The 19767-nt window shown below is 54.3% G+C and overlaps 1 protein-coding gene across 1 annotated transcript; it reads right to left on the reverse strand.

Annotated features, from left to right (window-relative positions):
• Positions 1 to 538: 538 nt before the first annotated feature.
• Positions 539 to 18022, reverse strand: XKR5 (XK related 5). Its single transcript, XM_052661531.1, has 7 exons — positions 17965 to 18022; positions 15448 to 15631; positions 9397 to 9581; positions 7632 to 7841; positions 6798 to 6967; positions 3364 to 3475; positions 539 to 1593 (listed from the first exon to the last, which is right to left on the reverse strand). The coding sequence occupies exons 1-7, from the start codon at positions 18020 to 18022 to the stop codon at positions 539 to 541; spliced, it is 1974 nt and encodes a 657-aa protein (XP_052517491.1).
• Positions 18023 to 19767: the final 1745 nt, after the last annotated feature.

Consider the following 19767-nt stretch of genomic DNA (forward strand, 5'->3'; position numbering starts at 1 on the left):
CTACGGGACAGAGTCCTGAGGTGTCCTGAGGCTTACAAGGGATTTCATAAAATAATGCAGCTAAAATACATTTAAAAGAAGAATGATTAACAACCACTTAAGTGTTATTAACAGAATAAAATAGGACTCTGGGTTTTACCCTTGAGTTTACTGGGGAAGCCACAGGAAGGATCATAGAGTTTGTCAGGGGCTTCCCTGATGGCTCAGATGGTGAGGAATCTGCCTGCAATGCAGAGTCGGGTTCAACCCCTGGGGCAGGGAAGATCCTCCGGAGGAGGGAATGGCTAATCAGAAGCAGGCGATTGGAAGGAAGCTTTATCGTCGCCTCCCTCATGGTGTTCGAGCAGGACTCCTATGCCAACGTGTGGCGGGTGGTGCTTGCAGGGACCTTAGAAACAATCTAATCCGGTTCCCTCGTTTTCAGGCTGAGCGGCGGACGTCGGAGGGGCTGTGACACACTCACGGGTGGAGGTGTCGGAAGTCCCCACCGCAGCGACCAGCCTGACGGGCCGGCCTGTGGGTCACCCACTGACCGTGCTCAGCGGAGGAAACCCGCCTCGGCCGCCAGCCTCGCCCTGCGGCCGCAGTCCCCGGCGGGGGCCGTGCGCTTGGGGGTGGACGTGAGGCAGGGCGCGTCCGCGGGCCTCGGGCGGCCCTCGGGCAGCGGCCGCTGGGTACCAGCCGCGGCGGGGCGACGCGGGGACTCCCGCTGCCCCCGGAGCCCCGAGCCGCCCCAGGCCCGGCCGCTGGGCTGTAAGCGTCCTCCGGGGCCTAGGATGGGGCTGATGTCGGCCACGCTGAGGGGAAGGCGCTCGGAGCTGCCCGACCCCAGCCCCTTCCCGGAGAGGGACGTCGGCTCCCCGGGGGAGGGGAGCGCCCCTTCGGCGGTGGCGGAGGCGCTGAAGTACAGCGTGGAGGCGGCCTGCCCGCCCCCGCCCCCCGGGCGCCCCCCTGCACCCCTCACCCCCGGGGCGGCCCCAGCTCCCTCTTCTGAGCTGCCCTCCCGCAGCTGACGGCTTGCAGCTGAGGGCTGCTGGGCTGGAGCTCGGTCAGGACTCTTGCTGGCCAAAGACAGGTAACTGGAGGTCCGGTCAGCCTCTGCTTTGGGCACCACTGGAAACTCAGAGCCTTCCTCTGAGGTTAGAGGGTCCTGCGGTGATGAAGGGGCCTCCTGCTGCGGGGGTGGGGGCGTCCTCCAGCCACTGCGGTGTTGGCTCAACCCCCACTCAGGGGAGCAAAAGCGGGCCAGGCCATCTTCTCCAAAGACTGCATTGATCTTTGACACGTTCCCCGTCTTCAGAGCGAGCTTCACCAGCAGCCAGTGGTGGCGGCTGAGGAAAGAGGCCTCTCCCACCGTCTGGCTTTCCAGCCCAGCCTCTGGGGGCGCCCACTGTGGGCTGGGGGGCTTTCCCAGGCTTGGGAGCTCATCGCTTTCCTCTGGGCAGGGCCCCACGCTGTCTGGTCCCTCCCCTGCTGGGCCCAGGGCTTGTGGAGAAGAGCCTTCTTCTGCTTTATCACCCTCTGTGGGGCCCCGCCAGATGTCTGTGGATTTCGGATGCAGCAGGCTGTAGTAAACGACCAGAGAGACACTGCCTGCAAAACAAGGGAGGAGAAAAAAGCACAAGGTTACGTTCTCTGAAGTCCTGCATCCTCCCTGTGGTTTGCAGAATTCCGGGTTCTCCAGTTTTGAGTAGAGTAATATCATCTGGGATCCAAAACAGGACTCCTGTTGGAGCATCAGAAGGGGTATTTGGGGGAATTTAGGGCTTCCCAGGTCGTGCTGCGGTAAAGGATCCGCCTGCCAGTGCAGGAGACGCAAGAGACGCAGCTTTGATCCCTGGGTTGGTAAGATCCCCTGGAGAAGGAAATGGCAACCCACTCCAGTATTCTTGTCTGGAGAAATCCATGGACAGAGGAGCCTGATGGGCTACAGTCCATGGGGTCGCAAAAGAGTCAGACATGACTGAGTGACTGAGTGTGCATCCATACACACACATACACACACACACAGTTCCAATGAGCTGCAAACGTTTCTACCGTTAAAAAATGTGAGAACAGAGTTTAAATCTTAGAGATTTTATGACTTCTTCCTTGAAGGAGGCTCCAACCGAGTCCTTTAGATGTATGCGTGCATGTGTGTGAGACAGAGAGAGAGGTTTGATAGAAACGGTAATTTCACTTTCAGAAAACCGGGTCAAATACCCAGAACACAACCATCCACATACTGATTGATGGATTCCAAAGTGAAGGGAGAGAGAGAGAATCATTTCAAAAACAAGACCCAAGTAGAGGTTAAACATACCCATCAAAACCCCCATATCAAGGAATTTCCACGAGCAGCAACAAAACTTCCTTTGTGCACAAACATCTGAATCACATTGTTGTCAGCTTCATTTATTTTGATCAGAAGTGTTGACTGCGGCAATAATTTATTTAGCAGAGCATTCCAGTAATCCTCCCACGTTATTTCCAGTTTCCTGTTGTACTGGACCAAGCGCCGGGTTTCAGGGAGCTCGTAATAAACAGTGTGAAGCCTGATATGGGGGCGGGGGTTGGGGGGTGGTGTGAGCTTCGGCAGGGCCAGGAAACGCAGCAAGGATGCAGCTAGAAGGAACCCAACAGACGTCCCCTCGCCTGCTGTCAGCGTCTCTGGGGGAATGGGGTCAGAACTCCTAATGGAGGGTCACCCGGTGTTGTCTCTGCAGGGGGCACGGCTCAGGCCATTTCCACCCAGTGTCTTGAGTCCTCACGGTCAGTGGACAGGAGGGATTGTCCCCCTTCTCCTATGAGGAGCTCCCCGAGACCAAGAAAGGGGAGCTGACCCCATCCGCACCACAGTCGCAGGGCTGTGTGTGTTCAGTGAAGACAGACTTTCCTCAAAAGCCTGCCGTCTAACTGGTCTCTTGGTGGCAGCCCCAGGCTGGCATGTAGTAGACACTCAATAAATGTTTATCCAGGCAGCTCAAGGTGGAAGCTGGAGCTGCTGCTTTATAGCCTGGGCTCCACCTCCCCACTGAAGACTCTAGTCCAGGGCACTGGACAGTCGGGGTTCCGCTGCCCCCGGAAGCTGGGGGGGAAGGGCCAGCCAGCCTGGCTCTGCCTGAGCCCCACCCCGGCCTCACCAACAGGCCTCCTCTGGGGCGGCCCCTGCTTGGCTGGCCGAGCGAAGGAGACAAAGGCCCATCCAGGCCCTCACCCCCGGGGGCGTGGCCTGGCCACCCTCCTCGCAGGGCCCGGCCCTGGTCTCCATCCAGCCGCTTCCGAGCCCCAATTCCTACCCCTGGGGTGAGCTGACCGCAAAGAAGCAAGTTGTGGGAGGTGGGTAGGGGACGAAGGGGCAGCGAAAGCGACCTCGGGGCTCACCGATCAGAAATCCAGACAAGACGCCTGCAATGGCCCCCAGGCTGGTCCACGAGGCCCCCTGGAGAAAGTCCGTCGCCAGCAGCACGAGGATGATATTTTCGAGCAGCATCACCTGTGAGAACAGGAGAGTCAGCACGCCCGGGCAGTGCACACAGCCTGGGCATGCTCCCGCCTCGCGATCTCCTGCAGCCCCTTCAGGGCTGGGGGCCCCCCTAGCAGCAGGGCAGGGCTGAGCGAGCCTCTCCCGCCAAGGGGGCCCTCCTGTTCTCACTGCAGCTCGCCAAGTGTCTGCAGAGGCAGAAACGCACAGGAAGCGGAAGGGCACAGCTCGCAAGGCTGCAGGGGTCCCTTTGGTGAGTCGGGGGGGCTGACAGGGAATTCTTTGTTGCTTTATCTGTTGCATAGTCTCATGTCAATTGTATACATGTTAGTTTTATCATGTGATAATTAAAAGTACCTGCAGAGCTCACAGTGACACTGGATCCCAGTGAGTCACAAACATTGATAACAATTTCAGAATTTTTTTTCCCCCAAATATTTGCCTGAGACACCCATCTCCTCCCGTCCCTGGGCACCGGAGCTCATGGTTCTTGGTCTTTTGGGCCTGGACTGAATAATCACCAGCTTCCTGGTTCTCCAGCTTGTGGAGGGTGACTGTGGGACTTGGTGGCGCTGTAATTGCATGAGAAAATCCCTGTAACACACTTCTTATGTATCTAGACACATCTCACTGGTTCTGTTTCTAGTGGTTGCATTTGTCAGGGTCCTCCAGAGAAACGGAACCAACAGGATGTGGATGCAACCAGTTTCCACTGACAAAGATGCTCTTCTGGACCAAACTTGACTCAGACGGGCTCTCTGAGCACTCTTCTTGGCCTATAACAACTGCAGACCTGAAGCAGAAATGACTGTTTGAAACCAACACTAACGTACTTTCTAATAGCTCAAGCCTGCATCCCTAGCGTGGTGACCCAGCCCCACAGAAGTTCCCCCCTGAGAAAAGTCGGTGCTGCCTGGAGAACTTACTGTTTGTTCTGGAAAAAACCTGGTCATCATGCAAAAGTGGCCCAGACCCCTCCACGCAGGGGAGCTACTTTAGAAAGCCTGCAACTACACAGATTCTCTCTGCTCCTCTGAAATGTCAGTCTTTTACCGCCCAGAGCCGTCTTCTCCAGGACCTGGGAACCAGCCCTCGGAAACACAGACATCCCAGGAGACGGCTCTCCCAGCTCTGTGTGTGTCAGTTGCTCAGGCATGTCCGACTCTTTGTGACCCCATGGATTATGGCCCGTCAGGCTCCTCTGTCCTTGGGATTTTCCAGGCAAAAATACTGGAGTGGGGTGCCAGTTTCTTCTCCAGGGGAGCTTCCCGACCCAAGGATTGAACCCAGTTCTCCCACACTGCAGGCAAATTCTTTACCATCTGAGTCACCAGGGAAACCCAGCTCTAAAGTGTGTTAACACTGCCTCCCGTCATGAATACGTGGGAAGTGTGTGAACGATGGTGTGCAGATGGTGTGCAGTCACTCCCCGACTTTGGTGGAGACCACACTGTTCCCTACCCCTGTTCCCCCTTTAAAACGTGCAGTCGCCTCCGCATAAATGGAGGTGAGGGGTCAGTCCATGCGGGACCCCTCTCCTTGCTGCAGTTGACTTATCAGCATTGGCGTCCCTCGCCTTTCCTCCGTGTCTGGATGTGTTATCTCAGTACCACCCACACGCGCTCTCCCTTGGGCACCCCCCGGGTTCCACAGTCTACATTGTGCTTCTGCAGCTTCTCCCCACTTGACACTTCCGCAGTGTCTAATTTCTGCCTCTTCTGCTTGATCGCTCTGAGCTCAGTGGTCCAGTGCCTAAGACGGCTGGAAAGAAGGAAGCATTTCCCCGCCGTCCTTGTGTGTGCGCACGTGCGCTCAATCACTTGTCACGGCTCTGGGCGGCCCCTGCAGTGGGGCCCGCCAGGCCCTCGGTCCATGGCGTTCTCCTGACGAGAACACTGGAGAGCGTTGCCATGCCCGCTCCAGGGGGTCTCTGGGACCCAGGGGTTGAATCCGAGTCTCTTGCTTCTCCTGCAGGGCAGGCAGATTCTTTACCCGCGAGCCACCTGGGAAGGCCCCCTTCCCGTAAAACTCCCGGGACATGAGCTGCTGATGAGGGTGTGAACGTGACAAAAGCAAGCAGAAGCAGCAAACGTGAAACGCCTCCTCATTTAGTTCTGCTTCTCAGGGTGCCTCTGGACATCAGCACGTGAGCTCCCACAAACGGACAATGAAATTCCCCCTCTTCTACTTGCAGTGTGTGGGGGCTGGGCTGGACCAGACACCCAGCCCTCAGCCCACACGGTGTGAGGGGCCTGGTTACTCCCAGTTTCCAGATGTGGAGACTGAGGCTCGGCGTGACTCACCCAGTATCGTGGGTCCTCTGTGGGCCTGTGGCCTCAGGGGTCAGCGAGCTCTACGAGGCTCTCCTAAACCCAGAGGTGACCACGCCGTCACCTGCCCTGGACCGGACCTGCCTCCCCGGCTTTTCCCTTCACTCTGGTCTCCATCATGAAGTACCGGCACCTCTGAAAGTCTCAACTTCTATTTTTGGTAAAGGCCACTCTTGGTTGCTTATTTCAGCCCAAGTTTATTATTTTATTTACTCTTCACAGGGACCCGGAAAAGTAGGTAGGCATTAACATTATTCTCTCAGCGACACCAAGAGGTGAGTTTCTGATGCGCTGATGAAAAAATAGGTCCAGAGAGTCTAAATTCTCAGTCACAGCTGGTAACAGTTAATGACAGAGCCAGGGTCCCATGGAAGCCCTCTGGTTCCAAAGCCTCAGCTCTGAAGCCTGTGGCTGATCCAGGCTCTCCTTTGCCTCCTGCGATACAGCTCAACTTCCTGCCTCTCGTCAAAAGTGTCCCTGGTCATCCGAGCAGGAAGTGATAATCCTATGCGATTCAGACACTGCTTTCTCTGCTGGCCTTGGTCCACTTTCTGCCTCTTTATTATTACTTGGGTACAAGCTTATTTCCTCTAATGCACCAGAAGCTGCCTACAGATAAGCATTCTGTCACCTTTGTGCTTTTCACACTAACTATGACCACAGCTGTAACTCAGCAATTGAGCTGATTGGCAAGGATGTCACGCATATGACAAAGAATAGAACTGTGGTTATCTTTATCAGATGGGCTGATGTAGAGAGTCGCTGAAAAGCATCACCAAATACACCACAATCCTCGCTATGGTAACTACATGGAAACAGACATCCGGTTGCTCCTTTCAGAGGCCATCATCTCTGCTCAAGACTATAATTCCTTTTATAGTTTCTCCTAAAATCAAGCTAGCTATTCCTTCACAATAGATATGTGTGCACAATTGTACACATGTGCACACACACACGCATGCATGCCCACATTCCATGTATACAGTAAAGTTAGGATCACTTGCCGTGTAGAACGTGGCCATCCTGTTTCTGGAGGGGCCGTCCCAGAGGTTGAGGTAGCAGAGGATGAACACGGCACCCACGAGCAGGTTGAAGAGCCTCCAGCGGCAGGTGCTGTCCACGATGTCACTCTGCTGAGCCACGAGCCAGAAGGTCATCACCAGCCAGTGGGCACCTGGAGAGAGCAGCCCCAGGAGTCAGGGCACAGTGGAGGGGAAGGGCTGGGGGAAGCAGGAGGGCTGGGGCAGGGACTTGGAATCCGGGGCCGTAACCCTCCTCTGTTCTGACTGCGTGTGACTTGGCATCCAAGGAGACAGACGAAAACCCAGGAGAGATCCGAGGGACACAAAACAGTCACACGTTTAATGTCACGTGAGCCTTTGTGCATTCCTCTCTCCCTGGACACTCAGGGACACTCAGGGTCTCCCTCCACATTCCTGAACCTGGGCTGGCTGAGACCGCTTTGCCGGGCAAAATTCAGCCGGAGTTATGCTCATCCAGGTCTGGGCCCGATTTAAGAGGACTGGCCGCTCCCACCCCCTTGCTCTTGGAATTCTCAGCTGCCTCGTCTGAAGCCAGCTGCCTCGCCTGCATGGACAGGGTGGAGGGGCCCCGGGTGCAGGATGTCTGAACAGCCAGCCCAGGGAAGCCCCTCGGTGGGTCCAGATACCTGCGAGCCTACAGGGATGGTGTGAGGACCCTGCAGGCAGGAACCCCCAGCAAACCCCGGTTGGCCCTCAGAGGCCTGGTCGTTGCTCACCAATGGTTCTTTTCAGGCATTAAGCTCTGGGGTTGCTTGTCGTGCAGCAGTAGACGGTTGGGACAGAAGCTCAGCTTACCTGTGACTACCAGCACCCAGACACCGTAAGCCCGGAAGAAGAGAACCAGGCTGAGGACGCGAGCCCCGACCATGCCCATCCTCCAGAGCTGCTGGCAGCCAAGGGCCGTCCAGGGTGCGGAGGGGTGGTCCGGCTTCATGGAGCCCAGGGATCGGGCGTAGCACACTAGGGCCCAGGAGAGCGTGGTCCAGGAGCACAGGGCACTCACTCCTGGAAGGCAAGCGGGACCCCAGGACCACTAACTGACAGAACCTGCCTTCACAGAGGGCATCGCCACCTCTATGCAAACATGCAGGCCTGTCTCCATGCAGAAGAAACGAGGACTTGGGTACTCCTCCCCACCAAGGCAGGCTGGGCTCTCCGTGGGTTCACACTTAAGGAAAAAGGCTCAAGGGCTTCCCTGGTGGCTCAGGGGTAAAGAAGCCATCTGCCAATGCAGGAGACATAGGTTTGATCCCTGGTCTGGGAAGAAGATCCCATGTGCTAGGGAGCAACTCAGCCCGAGCACCACGACTACTGAGCCTGTGCTCTGCAGCCTGGGAGCCGCACCTACCACAACTACTGAAGCCCCTTCACCTGGACCCTGTGCCCAGCAACAGGAGAAGCCACCGCAAAGAGAAGCCCGCACCCCACAACTAGAGGGTAGCCCCCACTCAAAGCAACCAGAGAAAGGCCCGCACAGCAAAATGAACACCCAGGGCAGTCAATAAATAAATAAATAAAATTATAAAAAAAAAAAAAGCAGCCCAGCCACTGCCCCTCGGGCACCTCTGGTTTATGACGAAGCAGCTCTTAACAGCTCTGAACGTGGTATTTCATGTCAGTTGTACTTTGCAGTTCAATCCATACGCGTGCATGCATGTTGTGTCCAACTCTGCAACCCCTGGTGAGCCATAGCTCGAAAGGCTCCTCTGTCCGTGGGATTCTCCAGGCAAGAATACTGGAGTGTGTGGCCATGTCCTCCTCCAGGGGAATCTTCTCGACTCAGGGATCAAACTCACATCTCTTCTGTCTCCTGCACTGGCAGGTGGATTCTTTACCACTTGTGCCACTAGGGAAACCCTCAGTCCATACAAAGGACCAGATAAGACCAGAACAGCAGGGGGTGCCAGGCCCAGAGGAGACACCCTGTGCCCTGGCCTGAGTGCCAGTGCCTCTGCCGGCGCCCGAGGTGTTGATCCCACTGCTCTCAAGGGGTGAAGCTCAGGCTGCACGGAGTTAGTCCCAGGAGAAACGGACACACTGATCTCACAAGGGGCAGCGCAGGCCTCCCCAAAGTGCTTTCAGGGTCCTCTCACCATCTGCAACTTTCCTCTCACAGACCAACCCCCACGAAGGAAGTCCACCCCCTGGGAACTCACTGCCCCAAACAAAAGCCAGTTTTAACTGTCACCTTGGGCATCGTAGGTAACATCCCTGGTGGCTCAGATGGTAAAAGAATCTGCCAGCAATACAGGAGACCTGGATTTGATCCCTGGTTTGGGAAGATCCCCTGGAGGAGAAAATGGTGACCCACTCCAGTGTTCTTGCCTGGAGAATCCCATGGACTGAGGAGCCTGGAGGGCTAAAGTCCATGGGGTCGCAAAGAGTCGGACACAACTGAGTGACTCACACTTTCACTTTTGTGCACCGTAGTGAGCTTGGGCTGCCCTAACTCTGCCTAACAGAGGACATCTTAGGTTGCCAGGGTTTGCTAAACAAGGCGTTAGCTTCTGTCCCCCATGAGAAGTCAGGCAGTCTGCGGTCGGGGGTGGAAGTCACTCACCTGGCACGGGAGCAGTGAAGTCAGAGGCGAGGAAAATGTATGTTTGGACCAGCAGGTGGGGCCCGACTTGAAGCAGGGCTTCGAGGAGGCGCAGGGCTGCCAGGTCCGCCTCCCACAGCAGCAGCGGGGCCTGGGGGGCGGCCTGCCCTTCCTTCCAGAGGCTGGCGGACACAGCGTCCCAATGCCTGGGACAGAGGAGGGCCAGGACTCAGAACCGCACTGCGAGGGCTCAGTCGGACCCCTCTCCTGGCGTACCACCTAGAGACCGAGAGCCTTCTAGGGCCTAGCCCGCCACGTCCGCACCCCAGGTCCCTGAGCCCTGACTCTAGGTTGTGGGTGGTGCTCCTGTTCCCAGTACAGGGACCCTGACCAGCGGACCTCACTCTGCCCACACGTGGAAGGGCCGCTGGGTGGGAGCTGGGAGCAGACAGGTTTGCTGGGGGCGCTCTCTGAGCCCTGCGAATCCTGAGCTAAGCCTGAGCCCCGTCTCCGACCCTGGGGCCACCAGTGTCAGTCGCTCTGTGTGACCCCCTGGATTGTAGCTGCCAGGCTCCTCTGTCCATGGGATTCCCCAGGCAAGAATATGGGAGTGGGTTGCCATGCCCTTCTCCAGAGCCTCTTGTGATGGGAATTAATGCAGTCCCGTTGAACGGCAGGGAGGGCAGGGCTACTAGGGGGTCTGCGAGACCAGGCTGGCCCGGGCACAGGAATACACTGGCTCCTCCAGTGGGGGCCACCTGCCTCACGTCCAGGAAAAGGAGTCAACACAAGAGAAAAAAAAAAAAGTCAGTTAATATTCCTGCTTCATTCTACTTCTGATAAACCCATCCTCGAAACCTTTCCTGATGCTTTAGTCTCATGCAAGCCCACTGGAGGTGCCATGGGCCACCGTCCGTGCCACCTGGACGGTTATGCATGTATAAAAATGTCACTGGAGGCTCTGAGGACTTCAGGTTTTCACAGCAATTTCCCCCTCACCCTCCCAGGGGCAGGAACAAGGTGATCCCTACACCTGCCTGCAGCGGGGGCAGGCATGCCTGCCAAGTCCACGGGCGATCGCAAACTTCAGTCCTATCCAAGTTAAGAAAAACTGGAAATCATTTAAATTTACTGATTCCTGAACCAGAGCTGGGTGTGCCTTTCAAGTCACCCCAAACGCCCTCTCCCTCTGATCTCCGGCCAGCGTTTCTTCGGCCAGAACAGGAGGGGGTCCTCTTTGAAATGTTCTTAATCAGGGTACCGAGAGCCCAGGAAAGGGGCTCAGGAGAAAACAGCTTTCCTTTTTCATGACTTGGATCCTGGAGCGAAGTGATTTCTCACTGAGTCTTTGAAGCTGTGATCTCTGACCCAAACAGAATGTTAAGAAAAAGCAGATGAAGACAAACCTGTAGCTGCCCTTTGGGTCTTGAATCCTCAGTTCTGGGCACACCCCAGCCCCCTTCCTGCCCTCCCAGCTGCCCCCGTTCATTCAGCAGGCATCTTTATGGGCTGCCCCCACCTGCTGGAGACTGCAGAGGCCACAAAAGAAATTGAAGACGTTCTCTAGAAGCCCAAGATTCAGTTATGGAAAGAATGCCATACATGCTCGAAGTTTTAAGCAGAAAGAAAGATGTGCCAAAATGAGAGGGATGAGAGGAGTCCTGGGGAGAGAGGACAAGGTGGGCATAAAAGCACCCAGTGGCACGTTCGTGGTACCTTCTCCCCAGCCCTGGCCACCCCCCTTCTAATTTCTCTCTCTCTGTTTCCAGCTACTCTAAACACCTCATATCTGGGGCCCAGTAGCTCAGACGGTAAAGTGTCTGCCTACAATGTGGGAGATCCGGGTTCGATCCCTGGGTCGGGAAGATCCCCTGGAGAAGGCAATGGCACCCCACTCCAGTATTCTTGCCTGGAAAATTCCATGGACCAAGGAGCCTGGTAGGCTACAGTCCAGGGGCTCACAAAGAGTCAGACATGACTGAGCGACTTCACATCACTTCAAGCACCTCATGTAAGTGGAATTATACAACATGTGTCTTACTGCATCATGTCTCCGAGACTCATCCATGTTGCAGCCTGTTACAGAATTTGCTTCTGTTTTCCATTGCATGTAGAGACCACACTTTACTTATCCTTTCATCCGTTAATAGATACTTGGGTTGCCTCATGTTTTGGCTATTGTGAATGATGCTGCTACGAACATAGGTGTACAAAGATCACTTCAGGACACTGCTTTCAACTTGTTTGGATATTTACCCAGAAGTGGACTTGCTGGATTATAGGGTAATTCTGTGTTTAAGTAATTGAGGAACTACTATACTGCTTTCCACAGTAGCTACACTATTTTACATGGTCACCAACAGTACACAAGGGTTCTAATTTCTCCACATCCTTGCTAACATGTTATTTCCTGTTCTTGGGGTTTTTTTTTTTTTTTTTGTGGTGGTGGGGGATAGTAGCCATCCTAATGGGTGTGAGGTGGTATCTCATTGTGGTTTTGATTTGCATTTCCCTAATGGTTAGTGAAGTTGAACATAAGCTTATTCATAAGCTTATTGATGGGAATGTACATTACAAACTTTTAAATGTTAAATTTATACCCATCGATATTAAGCTTGCCTTGCATATCCTTAAAGCTCATCTCAACTTTTTTTGTAATAATTTTTCCCTTCCACTAAACAAATATTTTTAACCCAAAACAGGCTCAGGATGAGATGGATTAGGTATTCTTCTATCATCTCATGCTGAGTTTACAAATGCATTTACAGGCTTAAATTTTTTTTTACTCATTGGTAACATATGGCACCCCACTCCAGTACTCTTGCCTGGAAAATTCCGTGGACGGAGGAGCCTGGTAGGCTGCAGCCCATGGGGTCGCTAAGAGTCGGATACGACTGAGCGACTTCACTTTCCCTTTTCACTTTCACGCATTGGAGAAGGAAATGGCAACACACTCCAGTGTTATTGCCCGGAGAGTCCCAGTGACAGCGGAGCCTGGTGGGCTGCCGTCTATGGGGTCACACAGAGTCAGACATGACTGAAGCGATTTAGCAGTAGCAGCAGCAACATGTAGCATTAGAGTAGAAATATAAAAACAAAATGTAACTGACTTTGTTTAAACAAGTAGTTACTAATGTCAAGTTCTTTGGAACAGTCAGACTTAACATTATCGGTATTATTTGGAATTTTTAAAAAAGACAATGGTTAAGACTCTGCACTTCCAATGCAGGGGACACAGATTCAATCCCTGTACCTGGTGGGGGGACTAAGATCCCATGACATGTGGCTGGATAAAAGAAAAAAAGGAAAACATTTATGTTTTAACTCCTTGAACTTTTTATAAGCTACTTTATGTCAGGAGGTTTTTGTTTAATTGGTTTCTCTGTAGTTAGTACAGTCTTCTGCATTGTATCAAGCCACATGTGTGCTAGGTCATTCAGTCATGTCTGACTGCTTGTGACCCCATGGACTGTAGCCCATCAGGTTTCTCTGTTCATGGGATTCTCCAGGCATGAAATGGAGTGGGTTGCCATTTCTTCCAGGGGATCTTCCAGACCCAGTGATCAAACTGGGTCTCCTGCATTGCAGGCAGATTCTTTACCATCCAAGCCAGGATCCCATTTTAAAAAGGTTCGTCTAGTCAAAGCTATGGTTTTTCCAGTAGTCATGTATGGATGAGAGTTGGACTATCAAGAAGGCTGAGTGCCGAAGAATTGATGCTTTTGAACTGTGGTGTTGGAGAAGACTCTTGAGTCCCTTGGACTGCAAGGAGATCCAACCAGTCCATTCTAAAGGATATCAGTTCAGAATATTCATTGGAAGGACCTATGCTGAAGCTGAAACTCCAATATTTTGGCCACCTGATGTGAAGAGCTGACTCATTTGAAAAGACCCTGATGCTAGGAAAGATTGAAGGCAGAAGGGGATGACAGAAGATGAGATAATTGGACAGCATCACCAACTCAAAGGACATGAGTCTGAGTAAACTCCGGGAGTTGGTGATGGACAGGGAGGCCTGGGGTGCTGCAGTCCATGGGGTTGCAGTGTTGGACCAGACTGAGCGACTGAACTGAACTGAACTGATAGAGAATTAGCAAACAGAGTTCCTTTGGCTCCACCTAGAGGCGCTTTTCCTGAACTGCAGTTTGCTGAGAGGCTTCTTGACTGACCCTGATTGGGAGTCCATTACAAAATTCCGTGTGGATTTGCTTAAAGACAGTTCATTATCCAGTGTCTTCTTGGTGAAAGCCAGATATGCTGGTTTCAGGATGAGAAATAGATTTGTTTTCTACTTTAACTTTCAAAGCTTTCTTCTAAGGAAGTAGATTTCCATTTGTTCGATTTTTTTTTTTAAACACAGAAACACTACAAACCATGGAGCTTCTCATGTTAACAAAACTCAGACCCAAATCTGTGGTTCACCTTGAATAACTGCATTTTGCCATTACCTTCTTTTCCAACCTTCCCTTCCACTTCCTGAATGTTCTCACTTCTTTTCTTTCTTCTTGCCTTTTTTTTTTTTTGGTCCTTTAAAATTTTATATATATATATATATATATATATATATATATATATATTTTAGTCACCTTAACTGATTTTTTAAAATAAGAAGAGATATAGATGACTATTTGTTTTTCCTAGTTTCTAATCTTTATGTATCTCTCCATTTATTTCCATTTAAAAAAATGTATTTAGTATTCATGACATCATTGGAGAGACTTGGGGAAGAGTAAGGGGGTCAGTGTTGGACACCAGCATGAAAGTGGACACATGACCCTGACCCTGCCCCACTTCTGAAAAAGGTATTGGATCAGATGGGCTGGAGGGTCCCCACAGGACCCCAGAAGGCAGACTTATCTGACAATTATTCAGGAAGCTTCTCTCAAGTGACTGGCGCAGACTTTACTCTTCTTCTGAGCTATGACATGTTTGCTTACGGGAAAGCTGATTCATTTTTTTCAAGAGGTGGTCTGTCTTTGAGGTCACATGCTTGTTGGCTATAATGTACCAGGTGGTCCCCAGAAGGACTCGAGCCCTTAATGGTTTTCAGACCAAGCTGGGCTGAGAGAGGCATCTGCACGCGTGAGTAGTGCCCACGACAGGCTCCAATCCCCCCGAGCCAGAAGGAAAAGCTGCCTCTGCTCTCTCCCCACTGGTCAGAATCTCATCTTTTCAGAGAAACCACACAGCTTGAACACAATGGCCCACCATTAGGCTAAACTGGTGTGGCTGAAAATGCTTTTGGTGCCTTTAGAGATGGAGGGTTCCAGCTCAGAGAACCCCAGTGAAATTTGGCTAGCTGCATGATATCTTTATAAGAAGCACCCTCTGGGGTATTCCCAGGCAGTCTAATGGTTAGGACTCCGAACTTTCACTGCAGAGGGCCCAGGGTTCGATCCTTGGTCAGGGAACTAAGATCCCACATGCCTGGCAGCAAGGCCAAAAAAAAAAAAAAAAAAGCACCCTCTGCCTCCAACTTGAGATTCACTTCCTCCTCAGAGTCTGCTGAGACACCATAAAACTCACTTCAGTTCCTCTAAAGAAAGCCCTGGGCTACAGCTTGAGGGCATAAAATACCCAGCAGCAAGCCTGAGATCTGAGACTAGACAACCACTCCTTGAACGGTCTTCCCACCCTGGCGCCTTCCTGCACCCTGAGCGAAGGGGCTACACTGGTCTGGTCTCCCACAGGCCAGCCCACTGAGCACTCACCTGTCCAGGCTGCCTTTTATGAGAAACTTTGGCCCTGGCTTGCTTGGAAAATCCCATGGATGGAGAAGCCTGGTGTGCTACAGTTCATGGGGTCGCAAAGAGTCGGACACGACTGAGCGACTTCACTCATTCTTGGTCCCGGCACTCAAATGGTTTCTTCTCACAATAAAAACTTAATACAAATGTCACCATGCAACCTACTCGCTGCTTCAATCTGTGCCGCCCTCCTGGGGTGAAGGGGTGGGGTTCACACGGGCTCTCCCGAACTGACTCACTTTCTATGGCTTTCTACGTGCAGAACGACTCTCCTATCTCAGGTGTGAAGTCACCCAGCGGGGTGAAAGGGGCTGTCTGTTCTTACCGCTTCCACACGCCGAGCTGGAGGAGGTGCAGGACCACCAGCAAGCAGCCACCTTGACGTCCATCTTCTCGGAACCAGAGATAGCTCAGGCCCTGGACCAAGCAGCCAGGCAGTAGCACCGAGAGGACCAGCCAGGCCCAGAGGAGCCGGCCTGTGGTGAAGTAGTAAACCACAGCGCAGAGGCCTGGGGCCGAAGAGGAAGGACCAGAGGATTAGTGGGAGGCTGGGGGCGAGGGGCGCCTGGGCAACGCTGCATCCCCAGAGTTGGCCGGGCTGCCTGCTAGACCCAGCCCGGGAGCCGGCAGAGCCCACAAGCAGCCTAGATGGGAAAGAGGTTAAAAGGAAGGGCCAGAGCTACCCAAACGATCAGACACCATGGTCCAAGAAGGAGACTGCTGGATCGCATAGGGCAGCGGGCACAAAACACTGGATACTTAGCATGGGCTAAGAAATGTAAAACCTTCCCTCTGGGGACAGAAGATCCTAAGACAGGGTCGGGTTTCCCAGGTGGCTCAGTGGTAAAGAATCTGCCCACAATGCAGCAGACATGGGTTTGATCCCTGAGTTGGGAAGATCCCCTGGAGGAGGACATGGCAGCCCACTCCAGTATTCTCGCCTGGGAAATCCCACAGACAGAGGGGCCTGGTGGGCTACAGTCCCTCGGGTGGAAGAAGGGTTGGACATGACTTAGCGACTAAACAGCAACAAGTAGAAGACAGGTCAGGTAGCGGAAGGAGCTTGACCAATCTAATTTGGATCTGCCCTCCCTGATGAATGACAGTAGAGGTGGGTGCCGAGGACTCACAGGAATTGTTTGATATGACTGTTGCTTGGGTTTCCCAATGTTAGAGTTTAACATGGATTTATGGGTGCATAAGGCTGTGAACTGCAGCAGCAAGAGGGTACCAGCCCCAGGTACAGACAGGAGCCCTGCAGGTCTGGACTGAGAAGCCCCGGCTTGGGCAGCCCCTCCTTGGTCCACAGGCTCTGTGTTTTGTTGAGTCGCTAAGTCCTGTCTGACTCTTTGAGACCCCATGGACTGCAGCACACTAGGCTTCTCTGTCCTTCACTGTCTCCCAGGGGTCTGCTCAAACTCATGTCCGTTGAGTCAGTGATGCCACCCAACCATCTCATCCTCTGTCGCCCTCTTCTCCGGCCTTCAATCTTTTCCAGCATCAGGGTCTTTTTCAATGAGTGAGCTGTTCACATCGCATGGCTGAAGTATTGGTGCTCCGGCTTCAGCATCAGTCCTTTCAATGAATATTCAGGGCTGATTTCCTTTAGGATGGACTGGTTGGATCTCCTTGGTTCCGTCCCCAGCTCTAATCACCCGGCACACACAGCAAACCAGGGTCCCCCAGGCAAAAAGCGTCAGGTGGAGTCACAGCCTCCCCAGCCTGAGGAATGCCCAAGCCCTGGCTGGGAGGGAAGGAGGAGGCTGGTCTGCGGGACCCCCTGGAGTAGGTGCTGGGACTGGGGTCCTGTCTCATAGGGGGCGCTGGCCCCGGGCCGGAGTTTAGGTGCAGATCTCAGCCTGGCGCCTCCTCTGTGCACCTTAGAAACCTCAGGGGAACTGCACGGACTGCAGTTCATAAGGGCCCCGCTAACACTAGGTCGGGGGGGTGGGGCGGGGGGGGGGTGGGTGTGTGGCAGGCAACTCGCTCCCAGGGGTCAAGTTCAGGGCCGGCACTCAAATGTGGTGCGAGCTGGGGAGGCGCGAGGAACCCTGGGGGTCTCGAAGCTGGAGCCCCATCAAATCCACTCCGCACCCGCCATCCGGGGGGACCCCGCGGAGGAAGAAGAGATGCAGGGAGCGGGGCAGAGAGCGGCGGAGGCCTCGGCGCCGGCACTGAAGGAGTTACGCGTTCAAACTGGAAAGGCGCGAAACCTCTCCCCGCGCCCGCTCCGCCGCGGCTGCGGGACCGCGCTCAGCACTCGGCCTCGGGGTCCCCAACCGGCCGCCTCCGGGCAGGAGGTGAACTGTCCTCCAGAGCTCCGCGGACGTCGAGCTCGGTCCCACCCCAACCCGGCCCCAAAGGGGTCCCCGCGCCGCCCGGACCCCAGGCGGGCGAGGGAGCGGGCAGGGACGAACGGGGCGCGCCAGGCCCGCTGCAGCGCCCCGGCCCCGCAGCACCGAGAGGCCTTCTGGAGGGAGGCGGGGGGGCGGGTCAGAAGTTCCCAGACTCCCGGCGAGGATCGCCCGTCCGCTGGGGACGAGGGCTGGGGCTGGGGGTCGGGGAGAGGATTGTGCATCCGCAGGGGAGGGGTCTCAGGCACCCGGAGGACCGTGCGTGCAGCGGGGCGGGGGTCCATGCATCCTCCGGGGGATTTACACCTCCCCGGAAGGGTCACGCGTTCGCGGGGATCCCCGAGGGGCTAGGCGGGGGTGCGGGGTGCCCAGGGCTAGCACTGGCGCGCAGTGCTGGGGTGCAGGCTGCCGCCGTGGCGGGGCGGGGGTGAGGGTTCCCGGGCGTCAGGGTGGGTCGGAGGGGCGAGCGTGGCCTGCCCCGCACTCACGCGCGCTCTGCTCGGCCGCCAGCAGCGGGGCGGACAGGCCCAGAACCCCCGCGTGCATCCTCCGCGCCGGCCGCCCGCCTCCTGCGCTCCCGCCCCTTCCCCTCTGGCCGACCCGGGACGGGGAGGTTTCCGGCCGGAGACCCCACTGCAGGTTGCGTTTGTGCTGGGCTCTTCGGCTCAACGTTTTTTCCCGGGTTTCTCTCGGGTTTTTTCCCGGGTAACTAGACGGGGCGGAGGGCGGAAAGAGAGGCAGCTTGAGTGGTCTGGTTGGTAAGTCAGGTAAAGCACGGATTACCCCCGGCCTCTGGATGTGCGCAGCGGCGGACCCCCAGCCCTGTGACCGGCCCTGGGACAGGACTCGGTGAGTGTTAGGGCCGCGGAAACCTGTCCCCGCCTCGAGCCGCTGAGCGGCAGTCTGGTGAACCACTAGTCTGAGAGCACACGGGCGTCTGTGGGAGGAGCTGACTTGGAACCGTTAAGGAGTCTTTTCGAAACCATGGAGGGCATGAAAGCTGGCATCTTCCCCGTTTCTCACTCTTAAATCCATCATGATCTCTGTCCGCACAAATTTTTTTTTTTTTCTCCCCACATGGACTTGAGGGTTAATCAAGATTCCCACGTGCAAGAAGTAGAACTGCTCTTTGGAAACACCTTCCCCCACGTGGTACGACCAGTCTTGGCCTTCCGCAATCTGCAGAAATTAGTAGAGGGCAGAGGAGAGATTCAGGCAAGGCTTTACTGGGGCTTCTGGCTTCTTCCTTGTTTGGGGTGAGGGTTGGGGTGGGGTCAGGCCGGATGGGTGGCTTAGGTGGCTTGCCCGCCTTTTTGTGGTGTTGAGAGCAGAGGGTGCTCAGTACCCTACTTTTGTTCTTACACTCAGTTTTTGCTCCTGGCTCTCCAGAAATGACTGCTGAGTTTGTTTTTGTCTTTGTGTGTCTTTTGGGGTGAAGAATTCGCCCCAACTGCACATGCACACAGTTATTTTTAGTCTCCTACAGTTTCTTTGTATTTTGTAGGGTGCAAGCATTCCAGCACTGCAGCAAAGTGTCTCAGTCCCAGGCCTGTCTCACCAAGTGAAGTGAAGTGAAGTGAAGTCGCTCAGTCGTGTCCGACTCTTTGCATCTCCAAGGACTGTAGCCTACCAGGCTCCTCTGTCCGTGAGAGTTTCCAGGCAATAGTCCTGGAGTGGATTGCCATTTCCTTCTCCAGGGGATCTTCCTGACCAAGGGATCGAACCCCGGGTCTCCTGCATTGTAGACAGATGCTTTACCGTCTGAACCACCGCATCTATCTATCTCTGTGTGTGTCTTATCTGTCTATCTAACTAGCTGTAGTTTAAGGAAGAAGTGACATTTAGGCATGGTGATGCTGATGATGCAGGTGGGCTGTTTAACTTTCAAAGTGGGCAGTTAGCCAAACTATTCCTCCTTTTTGGGCTTCCCTAGTAGCTCAGATGGTAAAGAATCTGCCTGCAGTGTGGGAGACCCAGGTTTGATTCCTGGGTTGTGAAGATCCCCTAGAGAAGGAAATGGCAACCCATTCCAGTATTCTTGCCTGGAGAATCCCATGGAAAGGAGCCTGCAGGCTACAGTCCATGGGGTCGCAAAGAGTCGGACACGACTGAGTGAGTAACAGACACACACACACGCATGCACACACACACACACACACACACACACACATTCCGCTTTTTAATTTGGGAGAGTTTTCCACATGCATCCTTAAGTCAAGGATTTGCCACTTCCAAAGGACCTTGCTGTGCTGACCCACTGGTTTAATGAGATAAAGTACCTGCTCCTTCCC

The sequence above is a fragment of the Budorcas taxicolor genome, chromosome 24 (genome assembly GCF_023091745.1).
Source record: "Budorcas taxicolor isolate Tak-1 chromosome 24, Takin1.1, whole genome shotgun sequence".
NCBI classification, from domain to species: Eukaryota; Metazoa; Chordata; class Mammalia; order Artiodactyla; family Bovidae; genus Budorcas; species Budorcas taxicolor.